The 25,068-nt window shown below is 40.7% G+C and overlaps 1 protein-coding gene across 1 annotated transcript in view; it reads right to left on the bottom strand.

Moving 5' to 3' along the window:
* Positions 1-538: 538 nt before the first annotated feature.
* Positions 539-25,068, bottom strand: part of LOC144823831 (uromodulin-like) — a 226,874-nt gene continuing 202,344 nt past the window's right edge. The window contains exons 8-9 of the mRNA XM_078682692.1: positions 4,616-4,648; positions 539-2,111 (exon numbers count right to left, since the gene is read on the bottom strand). Coding sequence (XP_078538818.1) covers positions 2,050-2,111; positions 4,616-4,648 — 95 coding nt within the window. The 3' untranslated portion in view covers positions 539-2,049. The remainder of the gene's footprint in view (positions 2,112-4,615; positions 4,649-25,068) is intronic.

Here is a 25,068-nt window from a genome sequence, read left to right as displayed (position 1 = left end):
GCATTCTGTTTGCCCGATTATGACTGACCTACTATTACTGCAACCAGTTTTTTTTGGTGTAGGATCACCTGACCCAATTTTACCGGATGGAAATACTGGCTGGTGTAATCACTTGAGGCTTCAGCTGCAACAGCAGTCAGGACTCAGAATGCCTTCCTGACCAACCTTTTTTTTGCCAGAACTTAAGTCCTCTTCCCTCCTCTACTCTCCCTATTCCTCCTTACTCCCTGCTCCACATAGAAGCCACCACATACATTTACTACCTGCATGGAGCAGGTGAACATTTGCTCTTTAAACCCCTCGGATTAGGGACTGCCGTGATCATTCCATGTCTGCAAAGTTATTCCTCATTCTGAGGGGATTAACTTGGATTTGCCCATTACTGATGGGCTGTTACTGCACAGTAATGAATGTTCAAACATTCAACTCATTTGAACAACCATCTTTTCCATGAGTAACATTTTTATATTTCAACTGAATTACCTGCCTAGATGCCATCTCTATTTTAGGAATGCATTGACATGAGGACACAGATAAGTTATTTTATTTTACTTTATTTTAAACAATTTTGTTGAGCTATAATTCTTTAAAAAAGAATCGAAAATCAAACAGAAAAGTGCATCTCTGCAGGTCATCAGCAAAGTACCAAGACATTGACTTAATTCAATACACTTTATAGTAGAAAGACCCTGACAGCCAGTGAACACATCTAGACTTATACTTGCGATCTATTCCCAGTCTCACAGTTGTATACCACAATGTTGAGGTTGATAATGCTACATAGCCTACCACTGCATCGAAGGGTAAATATATATTTACCATTCTTAACTCCAGTTCTATTAACGTAGACGTATTATGCGATGTAGTGTTTGCAATATTTTTGTCATGTGATATCTTTTGAGAGTGATCTAGTGACTGTTGTCTGCCCCCTTATGCATCATAAACTCTACCTAGTCTCTGGGTCACCGTTGTTTAAGATCTACATCGGATCAGAGCGGCTGCTACCTTGGAGAAATAGAAGCTACAGAAATCAGTTACCTTGTGTATCTGCATCCTTGCTGCATGTTGAGGCCTTGTTCTTTAAATATCAGGGGGCTTATTTACAAGCCTCTTGTATCGCTGGTGCTTGGCTTTTAACATGGGAAAAAGTGACGTACCGGTGGTGCAAGGGGCTTGTAAATAAGCCTCCAGGCTTGGTACCAGAATATCGCGACCTAACTATCATCTGACAAAAATTTGTGTCATAAATATTGTTTGCAAAAAGATCCCATCATTGGTGTTAACAGAAGAAAATCTACTTCTAAAAATTATACTTAGGCAGCAAATGTATGTCAGACAAATTTTTGGGTTATTGATATTCTTACAGAAATCCAAATACCACGTTGCTCCTCAGTGGATGTCAATACTCTTTACATCTAGGTAAGAGGTTGTGGCGGGCATATGCACCTCAAATTATTGCTCTAGTGCAACAAAATTTGGGTTGCCACAAGACAGGAGTTTGCAGCAGGTCTATAATGCAATTCAGGCGACAGTTATGGGTGGTAGAAGGATGAAGGCAAGATGGAAGGCCCGGACATGTGCATTGTGAAATGGTGGAGTAAGTGCTGGTTTCAAAGTGCAGATCATGAAGAGTGTTAGGAGAACAGGCCATGCCCAAGTCCTTAGACATTGTTGAGTCAGCAAATGTCACATTTAGCAAGTCATGAGCAGTGGCTCATTTTCTTCCAAAGGCACCTCTGAGAATGTAAATTCTAAGTAGAGGAGAGTGCCTAGTAGGAGTCTGCATTGCCAGGGATACCCAGATGATGAATATGTAGCATCTATTTGTTTATTTGTTTTTCTTTCACACACTGCTAAAACATTTATCAGAATTTAACAGAATTTTCAAAAAATAGAGCGATGAATAATAAATCTGAAAAAAAGAGACGGTAAAACCCCTTTGTGCCTTCCTTGGTGATTATTGGTTGCTGAAGCTCCTTGATTATTAAACTACCCGAATCCCACTCAGGTGACCAGTCCTCGTTGTATGGTCAGTCCTCGCATCTTTGCTCACATCAGTCGGAGGCTCAGTAGCATCAGCAGAGAGCTCCCAAGCACAGTCCAGGCAACAGCTGTAAGCAAAGAAAGAACATGGCTGATGAGGGATGGGCAGTTCTCTGATCAACAAAACATAGAAATCTCCCAAAACACCTAAGCCCTGCCCCATGAGCCCAGTCTGCAGTGCTCAAAGAAGCTGGCCCGGCACTGCAGCCAGCGAGAGAAAAAAAAGAGAAAAAAGGGAGACATCAAAAAAAGAAGCATAGGAGACAAAACGAGTGGGAAGATATGGGTAGAGTTGCCAGGTGAGAAATCAAATATCAGCGCTATCCACCTTGAAAAGAAAGGCATATCCTACCAAAATAATCTACTCCCCAAAATATCAAAAGGGTTACAAATTAGAAGATTGACACATCATTATAAAAGGTAGAAATTAAAAAGAACATATATTATAGATTAATTTAGAAAATAAGAACATAAATTAAAGATTTTTTTTACTGATTCACACTCTTTAATGCAGGACAGCCATTAATATCAAAGGAAATACTCCCATTCTAAGATGCCCAACACCGTAACTATGTCTTGGGTCTCTTTTTGTGTGACTTTGTGACTCTTTTTGTGTTGGAAGCACAGTGCCTAATTTGAGCCAGTGGTTGCAGGTGAGGCCCACCAGCACTAATTTGTGGGGACCAGCACTTCTTTTTCCTCATCAGACTTTGACCCAAAGCAAGAGAGAGAAACACACAAAAGAGGGAAAGGAGGATGAGAAAGGCAGAAACGTGACATAGGGAGAAATCAGGAACCTGCAAGAGTGAGATAGAGGGGCAGGGAGTGTCTGGTGGCAGATGAAAGAGAGATGAGGTGGAATTAGGACTGCACAGCCTTGGTATGAGCAGGTTGAAATTCAGTAGTGCCGGCCACGGGCTTCTGAGCAAAACATTGGGTCTCAGCATTTATTATTTTAAAAATTAACCACTGGATGGGCTTTCTCTCTCTCCATCATCTATGCAGTCTATGATTGACAAGAATTCTTTAACACCTTCGGTGCTCTTGTCATGAGGCACAGAGGCGCTGTGCTGATGACGAGCTGAGCTCGTCATGACCGCCACGGCGCTCCCACGTGGGAATAATTCCCCTGCTGTGCTGAGCGTTCTAAGAAATGGGCGTGGTCCGTGGTCATGACGAGCTCAGCTAGTTATGAGCACAGTGCCACTGTGCAGCGTGACAAGCTGAAATAGCCCTGCGGCAAAGGGGTTAAAGCATAAATGTAGACCAAACTAAGGGGGTGATTAGGATGGCGGGCAGACCGCCCTCCTGCCATGTGCCGGTCCCGCTGCCCCAATTATGATGCGACTGCCACCACGGTGGTCGCATCAGGCATTTTAACATTGATGGTAAAATGCCATCTTGTGCATTGTCATGCCTGCCACCTTGTGCATGGCAATATAGGGGGGTACCTTAGGTACTCCCCAAGGACAGTCCCCTACCCCCCCAGGGGCCTGCAAAGGGCCCCCAAAGCAAATCCCTGCCAGCCTTTAGAGGAATTCATTTCCTATTCTTAATACATAGTGGCCTCCACAGGGTCACTTTATATTTGGATCTGTTGGCCACACCAGAACCACTGTTTTCCTACTACTACCTTTCGATAGCGGCATCGCAGCCATGGAAATGCCTTGAAAGCCACACCTCATAATATGGATGGCAGTGCCTGCTAGGCACCTCCACCATATATGTGCCCCAGCTGCACCGGGCCGGCAAGCGTAACGATTGCCGACCAGCGGAAAAGCGGCGGACGGACTTTCCGTCCACCGCGTTACCCACCACCATTGTAATCTGAAGGTAGGTAAATCAGGTTACGATGGTGAGCGGATTGCCACCGCCGGGCCATTGTAATCAGCTCCTTAGCATCTAATTAGAGGTGTGGTAGATTGCTGGGAAGGGGAGTAAAGGAGGAGGATAATACGCCCTTTTGGAGGCCAATGTAGAGGGGTATGCAAAAAGAGAGAGAGAGAGAGACACACACAGTTGAAAACGGTGGAGGTTGCGGGATAGGCTAAGAAAGAGGCAATGTCAATTGGGAGAGACAGACTCAGCATGGGAGAGGTACAAAATGGCCCACCTCGTGGGCAGAGGCAGAGCTATCATCAGTGCAACAGGTTCGCTTTGATGCAAAGACCCTCTGTTGGCCATTTATCCCTATCTTTGGCTTCTTAAACAGGCACCAAGTAGGCCATTTTTCTAACTTGCTTTAGGCCATAAGGTTAATTTGCGATGCCACGGTGGGAGGGGACAAAATAAGTGGGACAGGCAAAGAGGGAAAGACAAGGTGGATGAGCAGAAGGGAAAATAATGGTGAGTGGTTGGCAAGATGAGGGAGAGTGATATGCACAGAAAGGAGGAAAGAGAGAAAAACTGGAGAAGCTGGGTTGTTTCAGGTTAAAGAGATTCGTTCGGTTTTGCCTAATGGTGACTTTACCATAACAGGATTTTGACCAACGTCCCATCATATCCTGGACCCTGGGAATTACTTAGATAAGTAACGAAGAGAGAGCAAGAGATAATGAATTGTAACTGTTACCTGTCTGTGAACTGGAACTGGAATCATTCAAATCTAAAAAGTAAAAACAGAGAGTATTAAATAGAGACATTTTCTGGAGACCTTTCTGCCAGGATGCTTAGTTAGAGCATAAATTATTCTTTGAATCTGGTCCTAACAGAATGAAATGATGAGGCCTTGGAAGACACCTTGCTGAGAAGAGGCCGGTAGCACTTAGATAAGTTTCAGCAGTTATGTTATAAAGCTACTTGTTTTGGAGGTGCTAGTGCCGGTTTTTGTTTTCATACTCGGCGGTTAAATCTCTCGACTTACTAGATAAGAACGGCCATAGCTCACATTGCAAGATTCTTGCATTTAATTGAAAGAGAGAACTTTGTGCACCATTGCCACTGTGGGTCTGTGTTACCAGCTCAAAATATGTAGCTTTTTACCACTACAGACAGACTTAGCCTCACAAAAACGGAGGAAGGGCCCTCTCTCCTGCCCCCTACCTGCAAGGTACACTGCAGCTATTTTCTTTTACCACACTCAGACAGGCAGCATGCCACCAACCATACATCCTTAGTGTCCCTATGACAATCTGGGGTTCAGACTATTGTAAAAACCTACTTAAATGCCATGACAGCACGTGATAATGCCGATGAAATAGAAGAAAGCACATCTTCCCCAGGTAGGAAGAAGGAGCCTAAGTCTTGTCACAAATAGTATGCTTACGATACCTGCAGCGATTGTTTTGTTCCTTTATCTAATGATGAGGAGGGAATTAACTCAAATGTTAATTCCCACCTCAAGAAATGATGCACTAATGTCAATTGCGAGTGCTCCAAAATGTGCTTATTTATGTAATATTGTGAAGACCTTGGTAGAAAACGCAAACTGTCTAGAAGCTAAATTAAGTGGATTAGGAAACAATTGACATCAAACACCAGTGACCATCAACAGGTCTGAGGAACTATCAGCCGAATCATATTGTTCCAGTGCAATAAAACCCATTCTCAAACGCTCACTGGGCTATAAAGGACCACCTCTGATGAACTGCAAGTCTATGCAAAGTTTTAATGGTGCAAATAATTGGTTACGTGGAATTAATCTCCTATACAATAATACACACACTGTTTCTTTAACAGAGAAAAATCATGGTCTAAAGAGCATGGTAAAATGATTTTAAATGATAATAATCTAAGAAGGCCTAATAGTTCTGATTTTCCAAATGTAGCCCCAAACGAGTCGAATATTCAAATAGCATCTGCTTCACCACCTATAGGTTCTGAGTCATCAAACACATAAAAAACTATCTCTGTTGTGGTATTATTGGCTAATAAAACATCTGCCAAATAAACTACTTGGATTGATAATATTGACCGATTAATAGACATTACTTGACTGGCTCCTATGCATACTTTAAATCCATCTATTTCACTTGCTCCCCCTTTTACTAGTACCATCCCGTCTCCTTTGAACGTATTAGCCTGAAACATAACTGGGCTAACCTCACAATTTAAGTATCCTGATTGGCTAGATTTTATTAGATCTCAAAACATCTGTGTGTATCAAAAAGCATGGTATATTACTCCCTTTGTTTGTGACGATGTTGTTCATTAGAGCATTCTGACTATCGGTTCTGAAGATGGCCGTCCCTCAGGCTTATTAACTGTAATGGTAAATATTGAATTAAACTATGTTATATATGGGATAAAGTACCCCTGCCACACATTATAAGGATATTACAAGTCACCAAGCAGGTCCATGGCGATATAAAACAATGAGGCCGAAGTATGAGTTTCTTTATAAGGTTATGGAACTCCTTCGTGATTTGCCATAGCCTTATCATGTACTGCTTGGGTACATGGTCACACCATCACCGGCCCCACTAATTACTTAAATCCTTGGTGCATAACTCTTTCATATGAAAAAGAGAGCATGTTTGCAAACATTAAGAATAAAAATAAATAGAATCAGTAGTGCAATATTAACACTTTAGAAAAGTTGTTAGCTAGTTATAGACGAAATAAATTTGATGCAGCTGAATAGAAGCCAGTTTTTTTTAAATACAGCAGTAACATGAAGAAAATGTCCACTTGTTCTATAATTTTATAACAAGTGCAAAAAATAAACATGTTGCCATAAATCTCTACTTTCTGCTTGGTACTGTATTGTTAAAAACACACAAAGCAGAAGAAAGAAAAGCAACCTCTGTTTTAGTTGCTCTAAACACCAGCTTGAATTACGACCTGTAACCAGACCTGCTGTTTCCCTTCTCCTGCCTCTGCCAGCAGTGACTGTGATGTCGGAACTCGATTGTAATAGCAGTGGCAGCTGCTAGGGAATGGTGGTTTGGGGAGCATTGTGGTTCGGTGCTCAAACGGGGACTGGGAGCCTGTGCATGTTCTCCACCCAGTCTATGCGGTACAGCCAGGTGAAGAACATGCTAAGTGTGCATGACTGTTTAGCTGGCTCAAGACAGCTGGCCAAACCATCATGCGTACTTAAGTGTTGCCCACTCCTCCCCCTGCTGGCTGTTATGACAGCCCAGATATGCCCAGCCCATCCTGTAAAAACTGCATTAGTACGGAAAAATTCAATAATAGTAACAGTGCGTTTCATTTCCTTTTTGCACTGCTCAAAGAGCAGTGGGGCGGTACTCCTCTGCCTCAGCGGAGGAGCCGACGCTATGTAATAAGATATTACAGTTCAGTTCTGATGTAATTTCTTTATAATCAGCAACTGGGAGTGTCTGAAGTCGTGGATTATAAATAGCCTGTCCGGTTTTAGGTTTAAACCTATAATAACTGATAAAACCCCACCGGAAGGGAAATAGCCCTTACCAGTGTAAACATATACACACTGTAAAAATCCTTCACAACCACAAACTAAATGCCATTCAAAGAAAGGAAAAGTAGAGTGAAAGTGTTATTTTCATTTCTTCCTGAAGGGGCCAATACAATGTAACTTTGTTTTATAAGGTAGCAGTAAGAAAGACTGGGCTAACATTATTCTGCTTGAGTTTTGTTGTTTAGGGATGTCACTAATTGTTTGTTCTTCCTTTTTTCAGTTTTGTGGTCATTGGTATAAAGATACAGGGGTTAGAAGAATATTTTTGATGTTTATTTTATAAACTGTAGCGAATTAGGAAATATCAAAATCATATTTGATTTTTTAGATACGTTCGAGTCTTTTACTGATAGGAAAAATGTAGGTTTCATAAGATTCTTTCCCAATATAGAACATCACATTTACCCACAGAGAATGGGTAAAACCCCTTAATACATCAACCCCCTTTTCTAGTGAGTTAGTAGTGATAGTAGGTAAATTGCCAAACACCTCAGGCTCTAAACATTCAATGCAAGGTATAGTGACACATATATGTGAAAAGAGTGGGGTCAAAAAGCATCTAGGATACTGGTGAAAACATGACACCAAACTTTTGGAAAACATGGAACGCAGTGCACTTGGAATCCTGCTGCAAAAAATTCTTACCAAGTTAAACAAAGATTGGAGTGATTTTGTTTGTATTTGCAGTGATTCAGCTATGTATATGAAAAAGTTGTGTGATTACCTGTCAACATCAATATCTGAGCTGAAGTGCTCCCCTGTAAGATATCCTTGCCACTTGTTAGAAGGTATGCTGAAAGCATCTTTACAATCTTCAGAGTTAATAAAGAATGCTATTTACTTTTTAGTCCATTCTGGTGCACTGATTTGTTATGCATGGAAACTAAAATGCAATTATTTCTCATTGTGTGCTTTGTGTGGCATCAAACATAGAGTCATCCCAATTGTGTCACTTAGATGGTGGGGTTCTCAGTCCTAGAGGCCATGAATGCTATATTATCCATGTGGAAACAGTTCACCGTACTTTTGCTGACTGATGATGCCAAAGACAAGAAATGTGAGAGTCTTTGGTCACATGTTGATAGTGATTTGAAAAAAGTACACTCTACTGCATTTTTAGATTTTTACAGGAAATCATGACTGCTGTAGAAGACATAAATAAAAAAATAGAGTCTGAAAACACCCTTGTCTACCAAGTGTTCAGCATAATTAGCGTTTATGTAAAACATCTCCTTGAGAGTAGGCTGGGCGACACTTTTAGTAACTTTTGCACTGCAACATATTACATGTTAGAGTGCTTGCCACTATGTAAGCAGAGAAATGTTGAGGAGTGATTCAGGAACTTTTATTTTACAATGTACAAGAAATAGCCCTTCACCAACCATGGCATTTGAAGTCAATGACGCCTCACTGTGGTACGCTGCACAAGTTAGGGACATTTTCTCTGGAGTTTCAAAAGTGCTGCCTCATTTTTAACTCTGAGGCCATATGCACCCAGTTCAGCACATATGTAGCAGAACCTATCGCAGAGAATCGCAATCTTCAGGTGCACCAGTTTTGGCATGAATAGCTATGTCAGTGGCCAGAGTTAGCAAATTGTATACTAGGTATTTTGGCGTTGCCTGTCTCTAGTGCCAATGTTGAGAGGGCCTTTTCACAGATGAAAGTTTTCATGGGAAGGAAAGAGCGAGCTTGCTTGACCAATAACTCACTGAAGAAGTATTGGATGGTGTACTACGACGAGTTTGATTTGTAAAAATGTATTTGGACCTCATTTACACTGTACATACACTGTTGATATACCATGCACTACCAGTGCAGAAAGCAAGCCATAATAAAAGCAAAAAGTTACATAAACACCGGAAAAACACTGTTTCTGTGGTTTTAATGGCACGAAAATATATGACCACTGATACCCACTGTGTTTTTTAAGGTATTAAAATCACTTGAAAACACTGAAAAAAAACACCAGTATTTACCAAAAATAGAAACTCAAAACAGGAAAGCCTAATTATAAAGGTATTAGAGACTACTTTTTAATAAAGGGATTGCAGAAACCCATGTATTATAAAATCTATATAAACTGGTTTATAATGTGTGATTTTTAAATTTCCTTCCGGTATTAACATTTCATTATTCAATGTCTACAACAGAGGTGTTGGCAAAGCAAGGTACTCTGAGAAGTTAATCAAATTACATACTTTATTATCTTCTTTAAACAATAATAACTCCTGTTTAGGGAGGCCCTAAGCTCCTCTTAGTGCCAGGGCTCTACGTATCTGCTCTTTTGTTAGCATAGCTTTCTTCTGTCAATAGCGCCTTGAGACCTGACGGTGATTTGGCGCTATACAAGCTGTAGTTAACAATAACAATAACAGTAATTGCAAGAGATCTTAATGTTAATTTCTTACCAATTTCAATGTTTGCTACACTGTATGTATGTATGTATGTATGTATTTTTATTTTTGTAAAGCGCACATTTCCCCAATTAGGTCTCATAGCGCTGGCAGAGGTTATAGGTCATGCGAGAGAGAGGAGTTGTTATGCTGGTGCCTTGAATAGTAGTGTTTTGAGTTCTTTCCGGAAAATCCTGTGATTCTGGTTGGATCTTAAAGACGTAGGCAGGGAGTTCCATGCCGTGGGGCCCACCTTCGAGAAACTCCTATCTCCATTTCTGACAGTACGGACCCTTGGTATCTTTAGGAAATATTTGTTTGAAGATCGTAATGTTCTTTCCGGGCAATATTCCTGGAGTTTGTTTTTTAAATATTTTGGGCCTTGTCCATTTAATGATTTGTGCACTAGGCAACAGATCTTGAACCTTATGCGCTTTCTGACTGGAAGCCAGTGCAGTTTCTTCAGGCAAGGGGCAGAGGGGGTGCGTGGGGTTAAGTAAAGGGTCAGTCTGGCTGCTGCATTTTGGAGTGTCTGCAGCTTACTTAGTGTGCCCTCGTTTGCGTCAGCAAGGAGGGCGTTACCGTAGTCAAGGCGGCTGGTAATTAAGCCTTGAATCAATGGTTTACGATAGAACAAGGGCAGCCATTTGAATATTTTCCTTAGGCTCCTCATGAGACCTATGCAGGTATGTACTAATTTATTCGTATGGGGAACCATGGACAACTTGTCATCAAGGATGAAGCCCAGGTTCCGAACAGTGTCTTTCGGGGATGGGCAGGGTCCAAGTTCCGGTGGCCACCATTCTTGGGACCAGATGGATTTGGCCGCACCGAAAAGCATTATTTCGGATTTGCCTGCATTGAGCATTAGGAAATTATTGGTCATCCAGCTTTTTATTTCTAGCATACAATTCCTGAATCTCACTTTAGTCTCTGCTGGATCGGAGCCAAGAGTTATAAGAATTTGGGTATCGTCGGTGTACGACAGTGTGTCGAAGCCGAAGTCCCTAATTATTTTGGCCAGTGGTGATACGTAGACGTTGAATAAGGTTGGGTTTAAAATTGAGCCCTGGGGTACTCCCTTGTCGTTATCAATAGCTTCTGATGAGAAAGGTCTTGATTTGACCCTAGAGCTACGGCCTGTAAGATAGCTTTGGATCCAGCCTAGGGCTTGGCCTTCGACACCTATCCCGCCAGCCGTTTTAATAGGACTCTGTGGGATATGGTGTCGAAGGCCGCCGAAAGGTCTAGCAGGATGAGGATAGCCGACTGTTTGGAGTCCAGTGCCAACCGGATATTTTCAACCACCTCTATCAGTGTAGTCTCAGTGCTATGGGAAGCTCTGAATCCTGACTGTGAGGAATCTAATAGCGAGTGTTTTTCAAGGAATTTTACCAGTTTTATAGTGATGATAGATTCCATTGATTTGCCAAAGAGTGGTAATAGGGATATGGGGCGGTAGTTTATCGGTTGCTTGGGGTCTGCGTTGTTTTTCTTAAGGATTGGCCTCACAATGGTTTCTTTCCAGGGAGTGGGGAACAAGGCACGAGTTAGGGACATATTAAAGATAAAAGTCAATGTGGGAGCCAGGGCGGGTGCCAGTTTAGCTAAAATCTGGGCGGACGCTGGGTCTTTGGGGCAACCTGATTTGGCCTTTTTTAGTATGTTGGCTACCTCGTCCTCGGTGATTGTTCCGAAGTCAGCTAAGTTTTGCTGTATGGGGTTTATCGTGGAGGAATCAGCATGGCATGGCTCACTTGTTGTGCCTGTTTCTGTGGGAAATGTTTCGTGGATTGTATTGATTTTGTCTTTGAAATAGGTGGCTAGTTCATCGGCCCAGTCCTGGGATTCCTGAATGACCTTTTGGCAGGCAATGGGGTTAGAGAAGTCTTTTACAAGTGCATAAAGTTCTTTCTGTGAATTACCAGCTGCTTCAATTTTTTCCCCAAGATAGGTTTTCTTAGCATTGGCAATTTTATTCATATATTCTTTATGAGCAATTTTATAGTGTGATTTATCATCAATGTTTTTTGATTTGCGCCATTTTCATTCGACTTTCCTGGTGTGTTGTTTAATAATTTTCAATTCATCAGTGAACCAGGGCGATTTCAGTTTCGGGCAGTTTATTAGGTGTTTAGGAGCTATGGAATGCAGGGTCTTACTAATTGCAGAATCAAAGTCTAGGACCAATCTATCTAGCTCTATGTCCTCAGTTACTCTCGGGGAGGCAAAAGTTTTCGCAAACATTTCTAAGTTAATCTTTTTCCATGGGCGGCTCAGCTTTTTTACTTTAGCGTGAACCTGTGGGGACTCGTTTGTTTTAATGGTGAATTTGATTATTACATGGTCTGACCATAAAACAGGAATTAATTCATTGATATGCGTATCCTGGAAGTTGGTACATACAATATCCAACGTATGACCCGCTTTATGGGTAGAGTCAGTTTCGAGTAGTCTTAGGTCTAGGGACTCAATACTGTTCATTAGTTCAGTGGTGTAGGGGTCTTCGTTTATCTCCATGTGATAGTTCAAACCGCCTAGCAGTAGGACATTTTTACAGGCTAGTATATGGGGTGCCAGAATGTCCACTAGTTGGGCGGCAAAATTGGCTTTGGTCTCTGGGGGTCGGTAAATCAGGGCTCCTTTCCAGGACTCATTCCCAGTGAGGACAAGGGAAAAGAATAAAAACTCTCCCCAAGTCTCGAGATGAGTGGAAATGATGTTAATTTCAATCTCCATTTTATAGATTATTGCGGTCCCTCCCCCTCGTTTCCCAATTCTGTCTAGTCTGACTATTTTATAATTAGAGGGCAGGGCTGCTGCTATGTCTGGGTCTGATCTTTCTGATAGCCAGGTTTCGGTTATAAAGAAAAGATCTGGGGTTTGTTGATCGAGTAAGTCCCAGATCTCTAAGGAATGTTTAGGGAGCGACCGCACGTTTCCTTAAAGACAGGTCAGTGGTTTACGAGTTGGCGGGGGGCCAAGATTGATAAGAGGCGCAGCGTAATCTAGGTGGGACGAATTTAAGGACAGGAGCTCTGTGCGGTTATAGGTAATCATGTTTGGGAATTATATTTATGGCAATTTTAATACCTGTTTGTGGACGGTGGCCTGTCAGGAGGTCAGAAATTGAGTTGGCCTGTCGCCGGCCTGGCGCGGACAGGCGCAGACAGGCAGGGCTTGACTTTGGCGCGACTTAGGCGCGCTGCCTGCGCGTCGCTGCGCGAGTCCTCTCTACGCACTCCGCTATATGCAGGAGTGGGCGGCACCGCCTTCCGGGGAGTCTGGAGCGCTGACCCGTGTAGGCTACCGGAAGCGCCGTAGGGGAATGAAAGAGCCCGCCGTGCCCGCTGCAAAAGCCGAAACGGGTCCACTTGGTAATCAAGGGCCTAGTTTAAATTACTGCAGCATACTGTTGACACATGTATGTGGAAATGCTGACAGCACGGCGCGGCGCAGCACAGTTAAAGTGAAGGTACAAGCCGACTTATAAATCAGTCAGTCACGATATGTATTACTGGTCAAAGTGCTCGAGTGCTCTGTGCTATATGCTGGATTCAAGGTTTTTAAAGTTCTATTTTGCAGTTCAGGGATATTCAAATTCAGTTTTACAATTCATACATCAAATTCGGTTTCTAAAATTCATACAAGTTTTAAAATTCATTACTAGTTAAAACTCCACAAAGCAGAAGCTGCCTAGCAGTCAAGCAGTCTCTTTTTCCCTCTGTCTGCACTAGGACGATGACAAAGTTGGGGGCATGCCTTAGATAGAGAACAATATTTAAGCAAACTAGTGTTCTGTCCCTTCAAATGGGTGCATTGGTCTCAACGAATGTATGACGTTACAATGCATACATTCACAACGCATACCATCACAACGCAACTTTTACAACGCAAGATCCATTACAACGCATGCTATTACAACGCGTGCCATTACAACGCAGAAGCTATTACAACGCATGCCATTACAACGTAAGTATAGGTAAGTATATAATTTTAATAATATTAAAACAATTTTTTATTGTATTTAATATATTTTAATTTACTATTCTAACTCCAGGGGGGTGTAATAGTAGGGTAAGTGTTGGATAGTGTAGGGGTTAAAATTACTATTCTAACTCCAAGGGGGTGTAATAGTAGGGTAAGTGCTGGATAGTCTAGGGGTTAAAATTACTATTCTAACTCCAGGGGGGGTGTAATAGTAGGGTAAGTGTTGGATAGAGTAGGGGTAAAAATTACTATTCTAACTCTATGGGGGTGTAATAGCAGGGTAAGTGTTGGATAGTGTAGGGGTTAAAATTACTATTCTAACTCCAGGGGGTGTAATAGTAGGGTAAGTGTTGGATAGTGTAGGGGTTATAAATACTATTATAACTCCAGGGGGGGTGTAATAGTAGGCTAAGTGTTGGATAGTGCAGGGGTTAAAATTACTATTCTAACTCCAGTGGGGTGTAATAGTAGGGTAAGTGTTGGATAGAGTAGGGGTTAAAATTACTATTCTAACTCCTGGGGGTTTAAATAAGATAAATTAAATTAAAATGTAATTAAAATATAAAAATGTATTTAAGCAAATTAAATTATAATTAAAAAAATATTAAATTTAATTAAAATATTATAGTTATTTTAAGTAAATTAAATTAAAAGAAAAATGAAATTTAATTAAAATTAAATTAAATTCAAATTAAACGTAATTAAAATATTTAAAATAATTTAAATACATTCATTTATATTTTAATTAAAAGAAATTGAAATTATATTTACATTTAATGAAAGTATTACAATTAATGTAAGTAAATTAATTTATATTTAAAATAAAATAAAATAAAATTTAAATTAAAAATAATTAAATTAATTTAAGAAAATTAAATTAAAATGAAATTAATATTATTTAAATTAAATATTTACCCATACTTATGTTGTAATGGCATGCCCTTGTAATAGCATCTGCGGTTTAATGGCATGCGTTGTAATAGCATGCGTTGCAATGGATCTTGCGTTGTAAAGGTTTCGTTGTAATGGTAGTGCTTTGTGAAAGTTGCTTTGTGATGGTTGTTTCCCGTCACAACCCGTGGCCTTCAGGCAAGTGATTACAGCACTCTATTTGACAACCCCTCGTTGCCAACATAGAAAAGCACCTTGGACATCCCATATGGATTATACATTGTTACAACTTTCAGACAGGCACAGAGTCATCGATTTGAAGGTGACGGAGAGGCCTAAAAGTGACCACGAACCACTTGCCCTTTTGATCAAAGGTGGTGGTATTCTGGATGTAGGTCCCAGATATACACAGGGCTCTGAAATATCTATGTCAAGTTACAATAGGAGAGTAAAAGTTGGATTCAATAATAAAGATTGGACTGATTCATGAAATTTATAATGATGTAGTTCCCGTTATGAACATGTTGCTATCACTTGACAGTGACAATTTATTAGTTAATAGTCATAAACAATTGTGCTGTGTTCTGGCCTCTCATTTTACTAGATGGATTGGTACTAACTACAAACATAAACAGAGAAACATGGGTGGCATGATAAGTCCTGCAAGGGAGAGAAGCGCAACTTTTAACACCTATTCGCTCTTCGAACAAGGTGTAAATTCATGATGCTCAAAGACTGTATAAAGATTAAAAAAAAAGTACAAGGAAAGCCAATGTTGAGATTTAACCAATGCTTTAAAACACCATTACACTAGAGTCTTCTATCATATCATATCCCGTAGCACCACGTTTAATATGAGAAAAACACACACACAGCTGCGGCTCATGCAGGTAAGAGCGGTTTGGCAGTGGGGGAGATTTAGACAGGCAACTAAGATGGGAAATTAAATATTTATTTAATTTTCCCTTGTGGTCATCTGTCAAATCCCCCATCCCCCAATCCGGCCCCTGCAAGGCTTAACAACATATTGGCTTCAGAGTGGATTAAACATTGCACTACTGCTGGTATTGCGGAGAGTTGGGATAATGTATGACCCATGCCGAATTTAGTGGCCCCGGGGAGATTGACCATCTCAAGCTTGTTGCAAATATTAGCGCACACAGAATTGATGCACATAAGAAATAACTGGCGCCCTCTGAGCTTCCGGTGGCGTGCCGCTTTGGAACTGTGTTCCTGGAGTTCTTTTGTCGCCCTGTCCTGAAGAGGCCAGACTTGTTGGGAGGCCGAAAACGCGACCGCGTCGACACTTTCCATTTGATGGAGTCTATGTTTTGAATTAATTTGGAAAACTCAATGCCATTTGACACACTTGAATATTAAGGTTCTGTGAGGTTCTCGCGCTGAACCTGTTGTGTCTACCTCCCAGTGTACCTCCTAGATTGAATAGGAGGGCAGCGTTTGATGCTATTTTGTTTCTTAGGGTGAAGAAAAGATTAAAAAAGTGTTTTTCATGATATATATTTTTTATAAAGTGTATATGTTGTTCATTGTGTGTATTTATTGGATATAGGTGTGTACATAGGTATGTATTCTTTCGTGTATAGTGCTAAAATTGTCCTGTTCTGTTTTGTGTTAAAAAAAAGAAATGAGATAAGAAAATCACGGTTTGATTACAATAAATAAAATGTGTAATCTTAGCTCCTATTGTTTGTGATGACATTGATAACATGTGATTTATTGAGCAGTGGACTTGTGCCACAAAATCAATAGGAGAATTTGGTGTCACCTATTTGAAAATCAGTATATATATGTGTTCCTCCTTTTTCCATCCTTCCCCTTTTTTCTACTTTATATAGTGACATTGTAATTAGTACTACCTCCTTGTACTCTTTTAATTGCAAACAAGCAAGAACCAAGGATCTATGGGGCCCTAATATTTGACCATTTGAAATACAAAAGCGAGTGGAGCACTCATCCCTGATCCTGGCTTGGTGACTAGATTGTCCCTATTTTAAACAAGCAGTGTGATATCCTATAGGTCTTGCCTTTGGGACATTATGTGTGTTTAGCCATGCAGTACATTATCATGGGTGCAGTGCTACCAGGGCTTGAAAAGCTATAGAATTACTACTTGCTGGGTCAGGTATTCTGATTCAGTAATGCATGCTTGCCTTAGGACACATTTATGGACACATTCCAAGGCTTTTTAACCCCTTCCACGCTCATGACGAGCTGGGCTCGTCATGCAGTAGCCTCCTCGCACGCTCATGACGAGCCCAGCTCGTCATGAATAATGGGGTTCATGGGTTTCCAGCACAGGGGAAAAATCCCCATAGCATTCAAGAGGTTAAGGCACAGACGGAAAGGCAAGTACCTCGATGCAAGTCAACAGCACTATAACATTTTGTGTGAGACTGCATCACTAGAATATTGAACAGCCTGAAGAAGCAGCGTCAGGGGCAAGTTATGCTTAACTCAATAATATGACAGATTTAACACGCCTCCCACTGAAAACTATGCTCTGGATTTACAAAAGTCCATTTGTGTGAGCAGCTTTAGCTTTTGCAATCAATGCTTTTCTCCAGGAGTGGAAAGAAAGGATTCAAGCCCCCCCTTTTCGATGATTCTCAGAATCTTTTACCAGATCAGAAGACAAGAAGCATTATGGAGGATTCAATTGTGGCTCTTGATCCTATTGGAGCTGGCTTGCCAACCCCCCTCTCCTATTTCCTTTACCGACCTGTTCTTGAGCCGATTAGGTCAACTGCAATCCCGGGTACCTCATAAACAACCTCAGTTGGTTGCATGGAACCATTCAGGTCTGATTGGTGAGTGCAAATACTTCTAAGTTAGGCTTACTACTTCATTGACAGAACCTATCCCTATTCTACTCACAGATGTTATCAAGGAGTGTGGGGTGATAAGCATGCTGATGCGTGGAATTGTATCTGGATCTAGTGGGAACGGATGTGACCTTTCTGTTTAACTTTTTTGCAAGACTGGCGACTGAAGGGCTTTCTTATCAAAAAGTTAATTCCAATCATTCGGCCATCTCAGCAGATGACATTCATGTAACAGATTAAGCTGAAAGTGATCACCCTCTTGTGTCCAAACTTCTTTGGGGAATAGGATGTTGCACCGCCACTAAACCCAATACTAGTTTCGTTTAAAAAGTGTCTATTCTATGTTTTTTCAAATTTTACCGCAGGATGACTTTTTATTTTGGAAGCAATTATCAGCCAAACTCACAAGTTTCAAGTTTATTTTTATTTATGTTTTGGAACTCATAACAGAGGTCCACATAAAATCATCAAACAATGATATTTGTACCATTTTCAACAACTTACAAAGAACAGATCTAATATATATCCCAAAAACATTTTTTTAAAAATTAAAAATTGTACAACAAAACCTCTCATTTGGGGGATTACAGATAGCATCTAAGAAAGCAGAAGCAGAAAAGATATTTAGTCTTAGGCAAGTAGGTCTCAACCATTTGAGACGGTGTTGTTTTAGGGCCAGACATACAAATAGCACATGTTTAACATCCTGTTTAAATTTGTTACAAAAATTGCACATCACTGATGAGCCATACCATTTTGACAATAAGATATTTAAAGGGAGTAGGTCCTGCCTCAGGAGAAACAAAAAACGACGTACCCCATGGGGAAGATTCCAGGAAACATAAGGTTGCGAAATCCTAATTTGATAGGAATTAATGACTGGTAGGGGACCTCTTTTTACAGTGAGGGCCTCCTTATCTATTTCAAAGCTTAGGTTCCATGAGGCCAATTTTAGAGTCAGTTTTAACTGATAAGAAGATAAAGAAAAAAGTGTCAATTCATCTAATTTCAAAAGTTTAACTGCTAGTCTAAAATTCTTTACAATTGAGGAGTGCTCTTTTAGGGTTCAGAGAAGTTCTTTTTGGATCAAATATCTTAAGGTGCCAGGTTCACCGTTTGCCAAGCTGGAAACCCACCGTACTACCCCAGCAAGGCCCTGGACCCAAGCACTTCGTATACCAAATTCCAGCCTAAAAGCCGCTATATTACAAGCGGTATTAACCATACACAATTTCCGTAGAATTTTTCCTTCTGTGGTGTTCAGAAAACCCCATTTCCCCACTTCGAGTAATTCTATGCCATATAGTAAGGAGGCCGGGACTTTAGCTCTAAAAACCTCCAGTAGATAAGCAAAATGTCTCTGACCAGTAGATCTATAGAGGGTGTTCAGTCCCCTCCCATGAGCCATTGCCTTGCGAATATTATTAGCTATGTGGGCCTTATCACTTAGTGTGCTAGAAATTATTTTCCCCAGAAAAATATAGGATTGAACAACTTCCAGCCCAAGGCCCCCTATATTCCAGAAAAAACTTCCATATTTTGGCTTTTTCCTTCCTACAATGCACATGACTTTACTCTTGGATACATTTATCCTTAGATGGTGTGTTTCTGCAAATCCATGGAGAGCTTGCAGCCGATTATTCAATCCAGTGGGGGTCAAGTCCAAAATTAGTATATCATCTTCATATAACAGACTTACTATCGGTTTGCCCCCCAAAACTGGGGCAATACCAACACTTGACGATAAAGTTTGCGGAAGATCTGATAGGTATAAGGAAAACAATAATGGTGCCAACAAGCAACCCTGTTTTAACCCATTGGCAGACGGGATAGCTTGAGAGAGGCCTCTTTCCCCTCCCAGAAGCACTCTGCACCATGTATCAGAGTGAAGCTCCCGGACCAAGTCTAAGAGCTCAGTTGGCATACCCAGATCCGATAGTTTTCTCCACAGCAAAGGACGATCTACCTTGTCAAAGGCTGTGGAGAAATCTAAAAATGCTGCATATATTCTCCCTCCCCGGAGCTTGATATATTTCTCCGATAAGACTTGTAAAGCGGTCAAATTATCCATGGTGCCATGCTTGTGTCGAAACCCCGTCTGCTCAAAAGGCAATACATTATTCTCCACTACCCAATCATTAATTAATTGCAAAAGGCATTTAGCAAAAACTTTGCCAATAGCATCGAGGAGGGCAATTTGTCGGTAATTTTGGGGAGCCTTTCTGTCTCCCTTCTTATACAGGGGGATCAGTATGCTGCCCTTCCAGGAGGGAGGAATCATGTTATGCAAAAAACAAAATTTAAACACCGGGAAAAGAATCTTACTCCAGATGACACTATTCTGTTTTAATACAGAAATGGGAAGCTCGTCCGGGCCCATTGCTCCCGACGAACGCATACCCTTGATGGCTAATTCAATAATTCTTTCAGAGGGTGGAACAAGGACGGAATTGTTCTCTTTTGTTCTATTGTGAACAACTACTATTCCATTTCCGGCATACAAGTTCAAAATGTATTAAACCCATTTTTGTTCTTCAATCGGGACTGGTAAGGATCTGGATCTAAGACCGCAACTTTCCCCAATGAGTGACCAGAATAGTCTAGGTTGGGCGCTAAAGACAGCCTCCTGCAGTTTAATCCATACCGAATCCTCGCTTTCCTTTTTTAGCTTAATTTTCAGCCTTTTCCTCCTTCTTTTTAATAGAGCTAATCTATGATGTCTTAAAGGGCAGTGACTCAGATATTGTTCTCTTACAAGTTTATTTATTTCTAAATTTAGCAACTTCTGAGAGATAGGAAGTTTTTTAATTTGTTCTTTTTTTGGTGTTTTGTTTGCGACCAATAACACCTTATTTAAGAAGTTAGCGAAGCAAATTAATTCGGAACCCTTCCGAATGGTCAAGTCATTCACTGCACTATCTAGAAGGCTCTTGATACCCTTAATTGCTTTAAAATTCCTAAAGCATCTTCCGCTTTGAACTCCAAAATTGACCAGATTACCATCCAAGGACCAATGATCCGTAGTAGGAAGATTTAAATCTAGTGAGAGAGTTATTATTTTATGGTCGCTAAAAACAGTATGAGTGACCGTGAGGTCCTTGAGGAGGGGGAAAGTTGGAATATCTACCGCCACATAATCTAAAATAGATTCACCAATAATGGACTTGTGCATAAAGTTTGCAGGAGTATCAGAGGGAAGCCTACCATTTACTATAATTCCATCAATTTCGGAGAGCTCTTCAAGTAATATTTTCCCTCTCTTTGTTGTTTTGATGTTCCCGGGAAAAAGAGTTTGGGGTATCTGTAGGGAATCCTCTTTATGTTCATTTCTAAAAATCTCCAAACTTGAGTTGGAGACTATACAATTAAAATCCCCTAATAAAATTATATGGGGAGAAGCATCGTTTACCAAAAGTGTTTTAATATAAGAGAAAACCCTATATAAAATTTCATTATAACAGACATCCGGTGGAATATAGACATTTATTAAAATAATAGGTTTGTTTTCAGAATTAGCAGAATTGAGTAACGTAACTACTTGAAAGAGGTTACTAGAGTCTAAAAAATGGGAAAAATTCCATTGTATTTTGGTAGACAAGAGGCATGCTATTCCCCCTTTAGCGTGGCCTCTCCTTGAGGGACTTGCTTTACCTTCCAAAACAAAGTAGTCCTTTCCTGTAGGAAAATTCTCTATACAGCAGGTTTCTTGGAGGCATATAACACTGAACTCTAATGAAAGTAAAAATAGTCGTTTTTCAGGGCTATTTCGTATTCCTGCAGCGTTCCAGGATAAAATCCTGAAATCTTTGTTAAAGATACGGTTGCAGCTGGGATTTATAGGAAGATTTACTCGCTAGGATTCCGGGCAACCAGTTCCATTGATGACACTCCTGGAACGCTTTGAGAGTGAGAGTGAGGGGGATTTGGATACTCCAAATGCCGCCCATTTTTTGCGATACAAATTTTTAAGTCTTCAAAATCAGAGAGATTGACCCCATTTCCAACTACAGCCTGAGAAAACCAGGGCTTGCCCATTGATCTATTAGATTGGGGTTTTACCAAAAATGGCATAACATCAATCCCTCTGCACTGAAAACTTTAAATGTTTTGGAGAATAAGGTTAACAACAAATTTTGAGCAGAATCCTACTCTAGTTGGGGTCGGTTTTCAAGATTTTTACTAAATCTATGTCGTTTGTCTGTAGCAATTTCAAACCATCTGTCTCGTGGAGACATTGAAGAAGCGTAGATCTATTTAAAATAAAATCAGAATCAAATAACGGAAAAAAATCTAAAATAAAGGTATCAACATTTTCCTCCTCAATTATCACAGTTGGCCTTATTACATCTATTTCCCCTCCTGCAAAGGCGGGGAATGGGTTCGCTAGGGGGTTAAGGCTAGACGACACTTGATCGACAGGTTTTATCAACTCCACAGGAGGAACTATATTGGCAAATCCCCCAGGTATCGGACAGGTAAAACCTGATATAGACTGCATAGAGATAGAGGGGAGGGGCTTTGGGGGGGATTTTGGGGGGAAGAGGGAGCAACACCCGCAACTGATGGACCCGATATCTCATACGACGACTTATCCTCCCAAATTTCCTCAGGGGAATTATTAACTGTAATATTGAGATGTTTTTCAAAGTTAATTTTCCTCCGCCTCTTTTTAGCAAATCTACGTAACTGTTTCCTCCTTTTTCCACCATTCTTTTTTAAATGCGTTATCTTTCCCTCATTGGATAAAACCGATGCCTCCTCTTTTCCAACTTTAACAGGAGGATTAAAGATGGGAAATAAATCTTGACATATTCCGTTTCCCGGGACACCTATAGATTCAATTTCCAAATCACCCTCCACCACACAGTTATTCCTGAGAGCTTCCGCCTGATTTATTGGAGAAATCTTCTGAACTGTTAGTACCTTCTTTTTATCTAAAGATGGAGAATTCTCCACTAAATCGATTTGGACTGAAGTGATAGTCACATTCTCTTCCGATGGAACCTTTGGTACATCAGAGCCAGATTGAGCAGTCACAGAGAATGGGCTAGCATCCTTCCCCCCCTTTCTATCTAGCAGAACCTTTAATATTTGGGTCACAGTTTCCAAGACACAATCGGAACCGCCAACAAATCTTTCCAGCAGGGAAAGAATAGAAGAAAGCAAATGTTCAAGACAAATCAATGTTTCTGAGACTGGATTATCATGCCTGACAGGCCCATTTGGGTCAGCATTAGTTATATTAAATCGCGGACTAGGGGCCCGATGTAGGTCGGTCGGTAACGGCCGAAAATCAGTATTTTCGGCCGTTACCGACCGGTATTTGAGCTTTGGTATGTAGGGACACATATTTTACAGAATCAGTAAATTTACCGATCTGTAAATTTACCGATTCTGTAAAATACCGAATCTGTATTTCTACCGATTAGGTAAATTTGGTATGTAGGTGGGACTCTTCTGAGTCCCACAAGCCTTACCGATTCGGTATTTTAGCATCAAATTCAATTTGATGTTAAAATACCGATTCAGGTGTGCATGTACATGTGTGCATGCACACCTGTGCCATATGACAGGCAGACCTGCCCTTAGGGCAGGTATGCCTGCCACATGGCCCCCGAACCTTTTTTGGGGGTGCTAGAGGGTGTCAAAGTGACACCCCCTGCACCCTTGTCAAAATCTGTATTTACCGATTCGGTAAATACCGACCGGTATTGCCCCATTCATTCCTATGGGCTTCAAAGCCCATAGGAATGAATGGAGCATTACCGGTCGGTATTTACCGAATCGGTAAATACAGATATTTACCGATTCGGTAAATGGAACATCTGGATGTTCCTACATACCCCCCTTCTTATTTACCGATTCTTAATTACCGAATCGGTACAATTCGGTAATTAAAAATCGGTAAATAAGTCCTACCTACATCGGGCCTTAGAAGAGATATTTAGCTGGGGCATAGAGAGGAGAGAATTATTGGAGGGAGTGCTGCTATATAAAAGGAGCCCAGTTGGAGCAGGTACTACCGGGTTTTTTTTTGGATCTAATGTCACATCAGTTTCATCCTCTATATACCTTTTGCAGAGGTCCATATCTATATCAAGACAAAGGGGATCAATATTTTGTGCCACCCCTTGCAGTGAGGTACCAGAAGCATTCTCTAGAGGAGTTGGGGATTCACCGGAGTTAAACCTTGTATTATGTACTATGACATCCATAGTTTTTAAACTTGGTCCAGATAATCTATGAGAGGGGGAAAAGCCAAGTTTATTTGAGGAGTCGACAATTTGCCGAGATGAAGTAGAAATTTTTGATAGAACTAGAGGGGTGGGGCTGCTAGGGTGGGAATGGGTAGGGTAGGGTGGAGGGTAGGGTGCGAGAATGGTCAGGTGAAGCGTAACTTCCATAAAAGTCAAGCAGAGAGTAAAAAAAAAAAAAAATTCTGTTGGTGCAGCTTATTTGAATATGAAAAGCAATATCAAAAGGCTGGCTTTTTCTGTATTGCATAGGGGATTTCAAGAGATAATTTTACAATGCTATGATGGGGCAGCTCGGCAGTGTTTGATTAAATTTTCACGATGGGGAAATTGAGGATATGTTCGTGGAATATATGTGGTCTTAATAATAAAAAGAAGAGGGGGATTTGTGCACAGATGATACAGACTATGCGTATAGATTTATTATGCATACAAGAAACACACTTGATCTGGCACGATCGGCATTACTTTAATGATTTAGGCATGCATCTATTGGGCTGAACTCGTCAAGGAACAACTACAAAGGGGGTTGCAATTCTTATTAGAAGAGGGTTAGGGCATTTAAAGCGCAGCAAGGCTGACCCACATGGTAGTTGGGTTATTGTGGAAGTTAACATTGATAGTGAAACATATGCTATCTGCTCAATTTATGCCCCTGATATAGATGATCCGGATATCTTGAACTTTTTAAGTTTAGAGTTAGCGCAATGGCCATGTCCCCTGATTTTTTGTGGTGATTTTAATCTACACTTGTATGGGGGCTTAGATCTTTATAGTAATGCCTCCTATTTAGGTGTAAAGAAAAAGACTAATAAGGCTCTCAGGAGCTTAATCATAGAATTTGGTTTGTCTGATGTAGCCTATGCAAAAAATCCTAATTCTCCTGATTATACCTTCTTCTCTGCACCGCATCAGAAGATGGTGCGGTTGGATTTCTTTTTCATCAATACTTCCCTTTTAGATAGCACTGTATTTGAGATATATCCACGAATAATATCGGACCACAATCCGATTATGATTGAGATTAAAACTGATGTTAGTAAGAACTTCAAGTCGTGGTCATTCGATCGGAAATTGCTGGCTGACTCAATTTACTTGGAACATATGGGAAATTGGATTAAGGAATTTTTTCAATTCAATAGAGGGAGTGCTTCCCCCAAAATAGTTTGGGATGCCTTCAAATCGGGAGTGAGAGGGGAGGCATTATCCTATTCAATTAATAAACAGAAGTGTATTCAAAATAAAATGGATCTCTTACATAAATCAGT

The sequence above is a fragment of the Lissotriton helveticus genome, chromosome 3_1 (assembly GCF_964261635.1).
Source record: "Lissotriton helveticus chromosome 3_1, aLisHel1.1, whole genome shotgun sequence".
Classification (NCBI taxonomy): Eukaryota; Metazoa; Chordata; class Amphibia; order Caudata; family Salamandridae; genus Lissotriton; species Lissotriton helveticus.
This window is presented reverse-complemented; position numbering and strand designations above follow the sequence as displayed.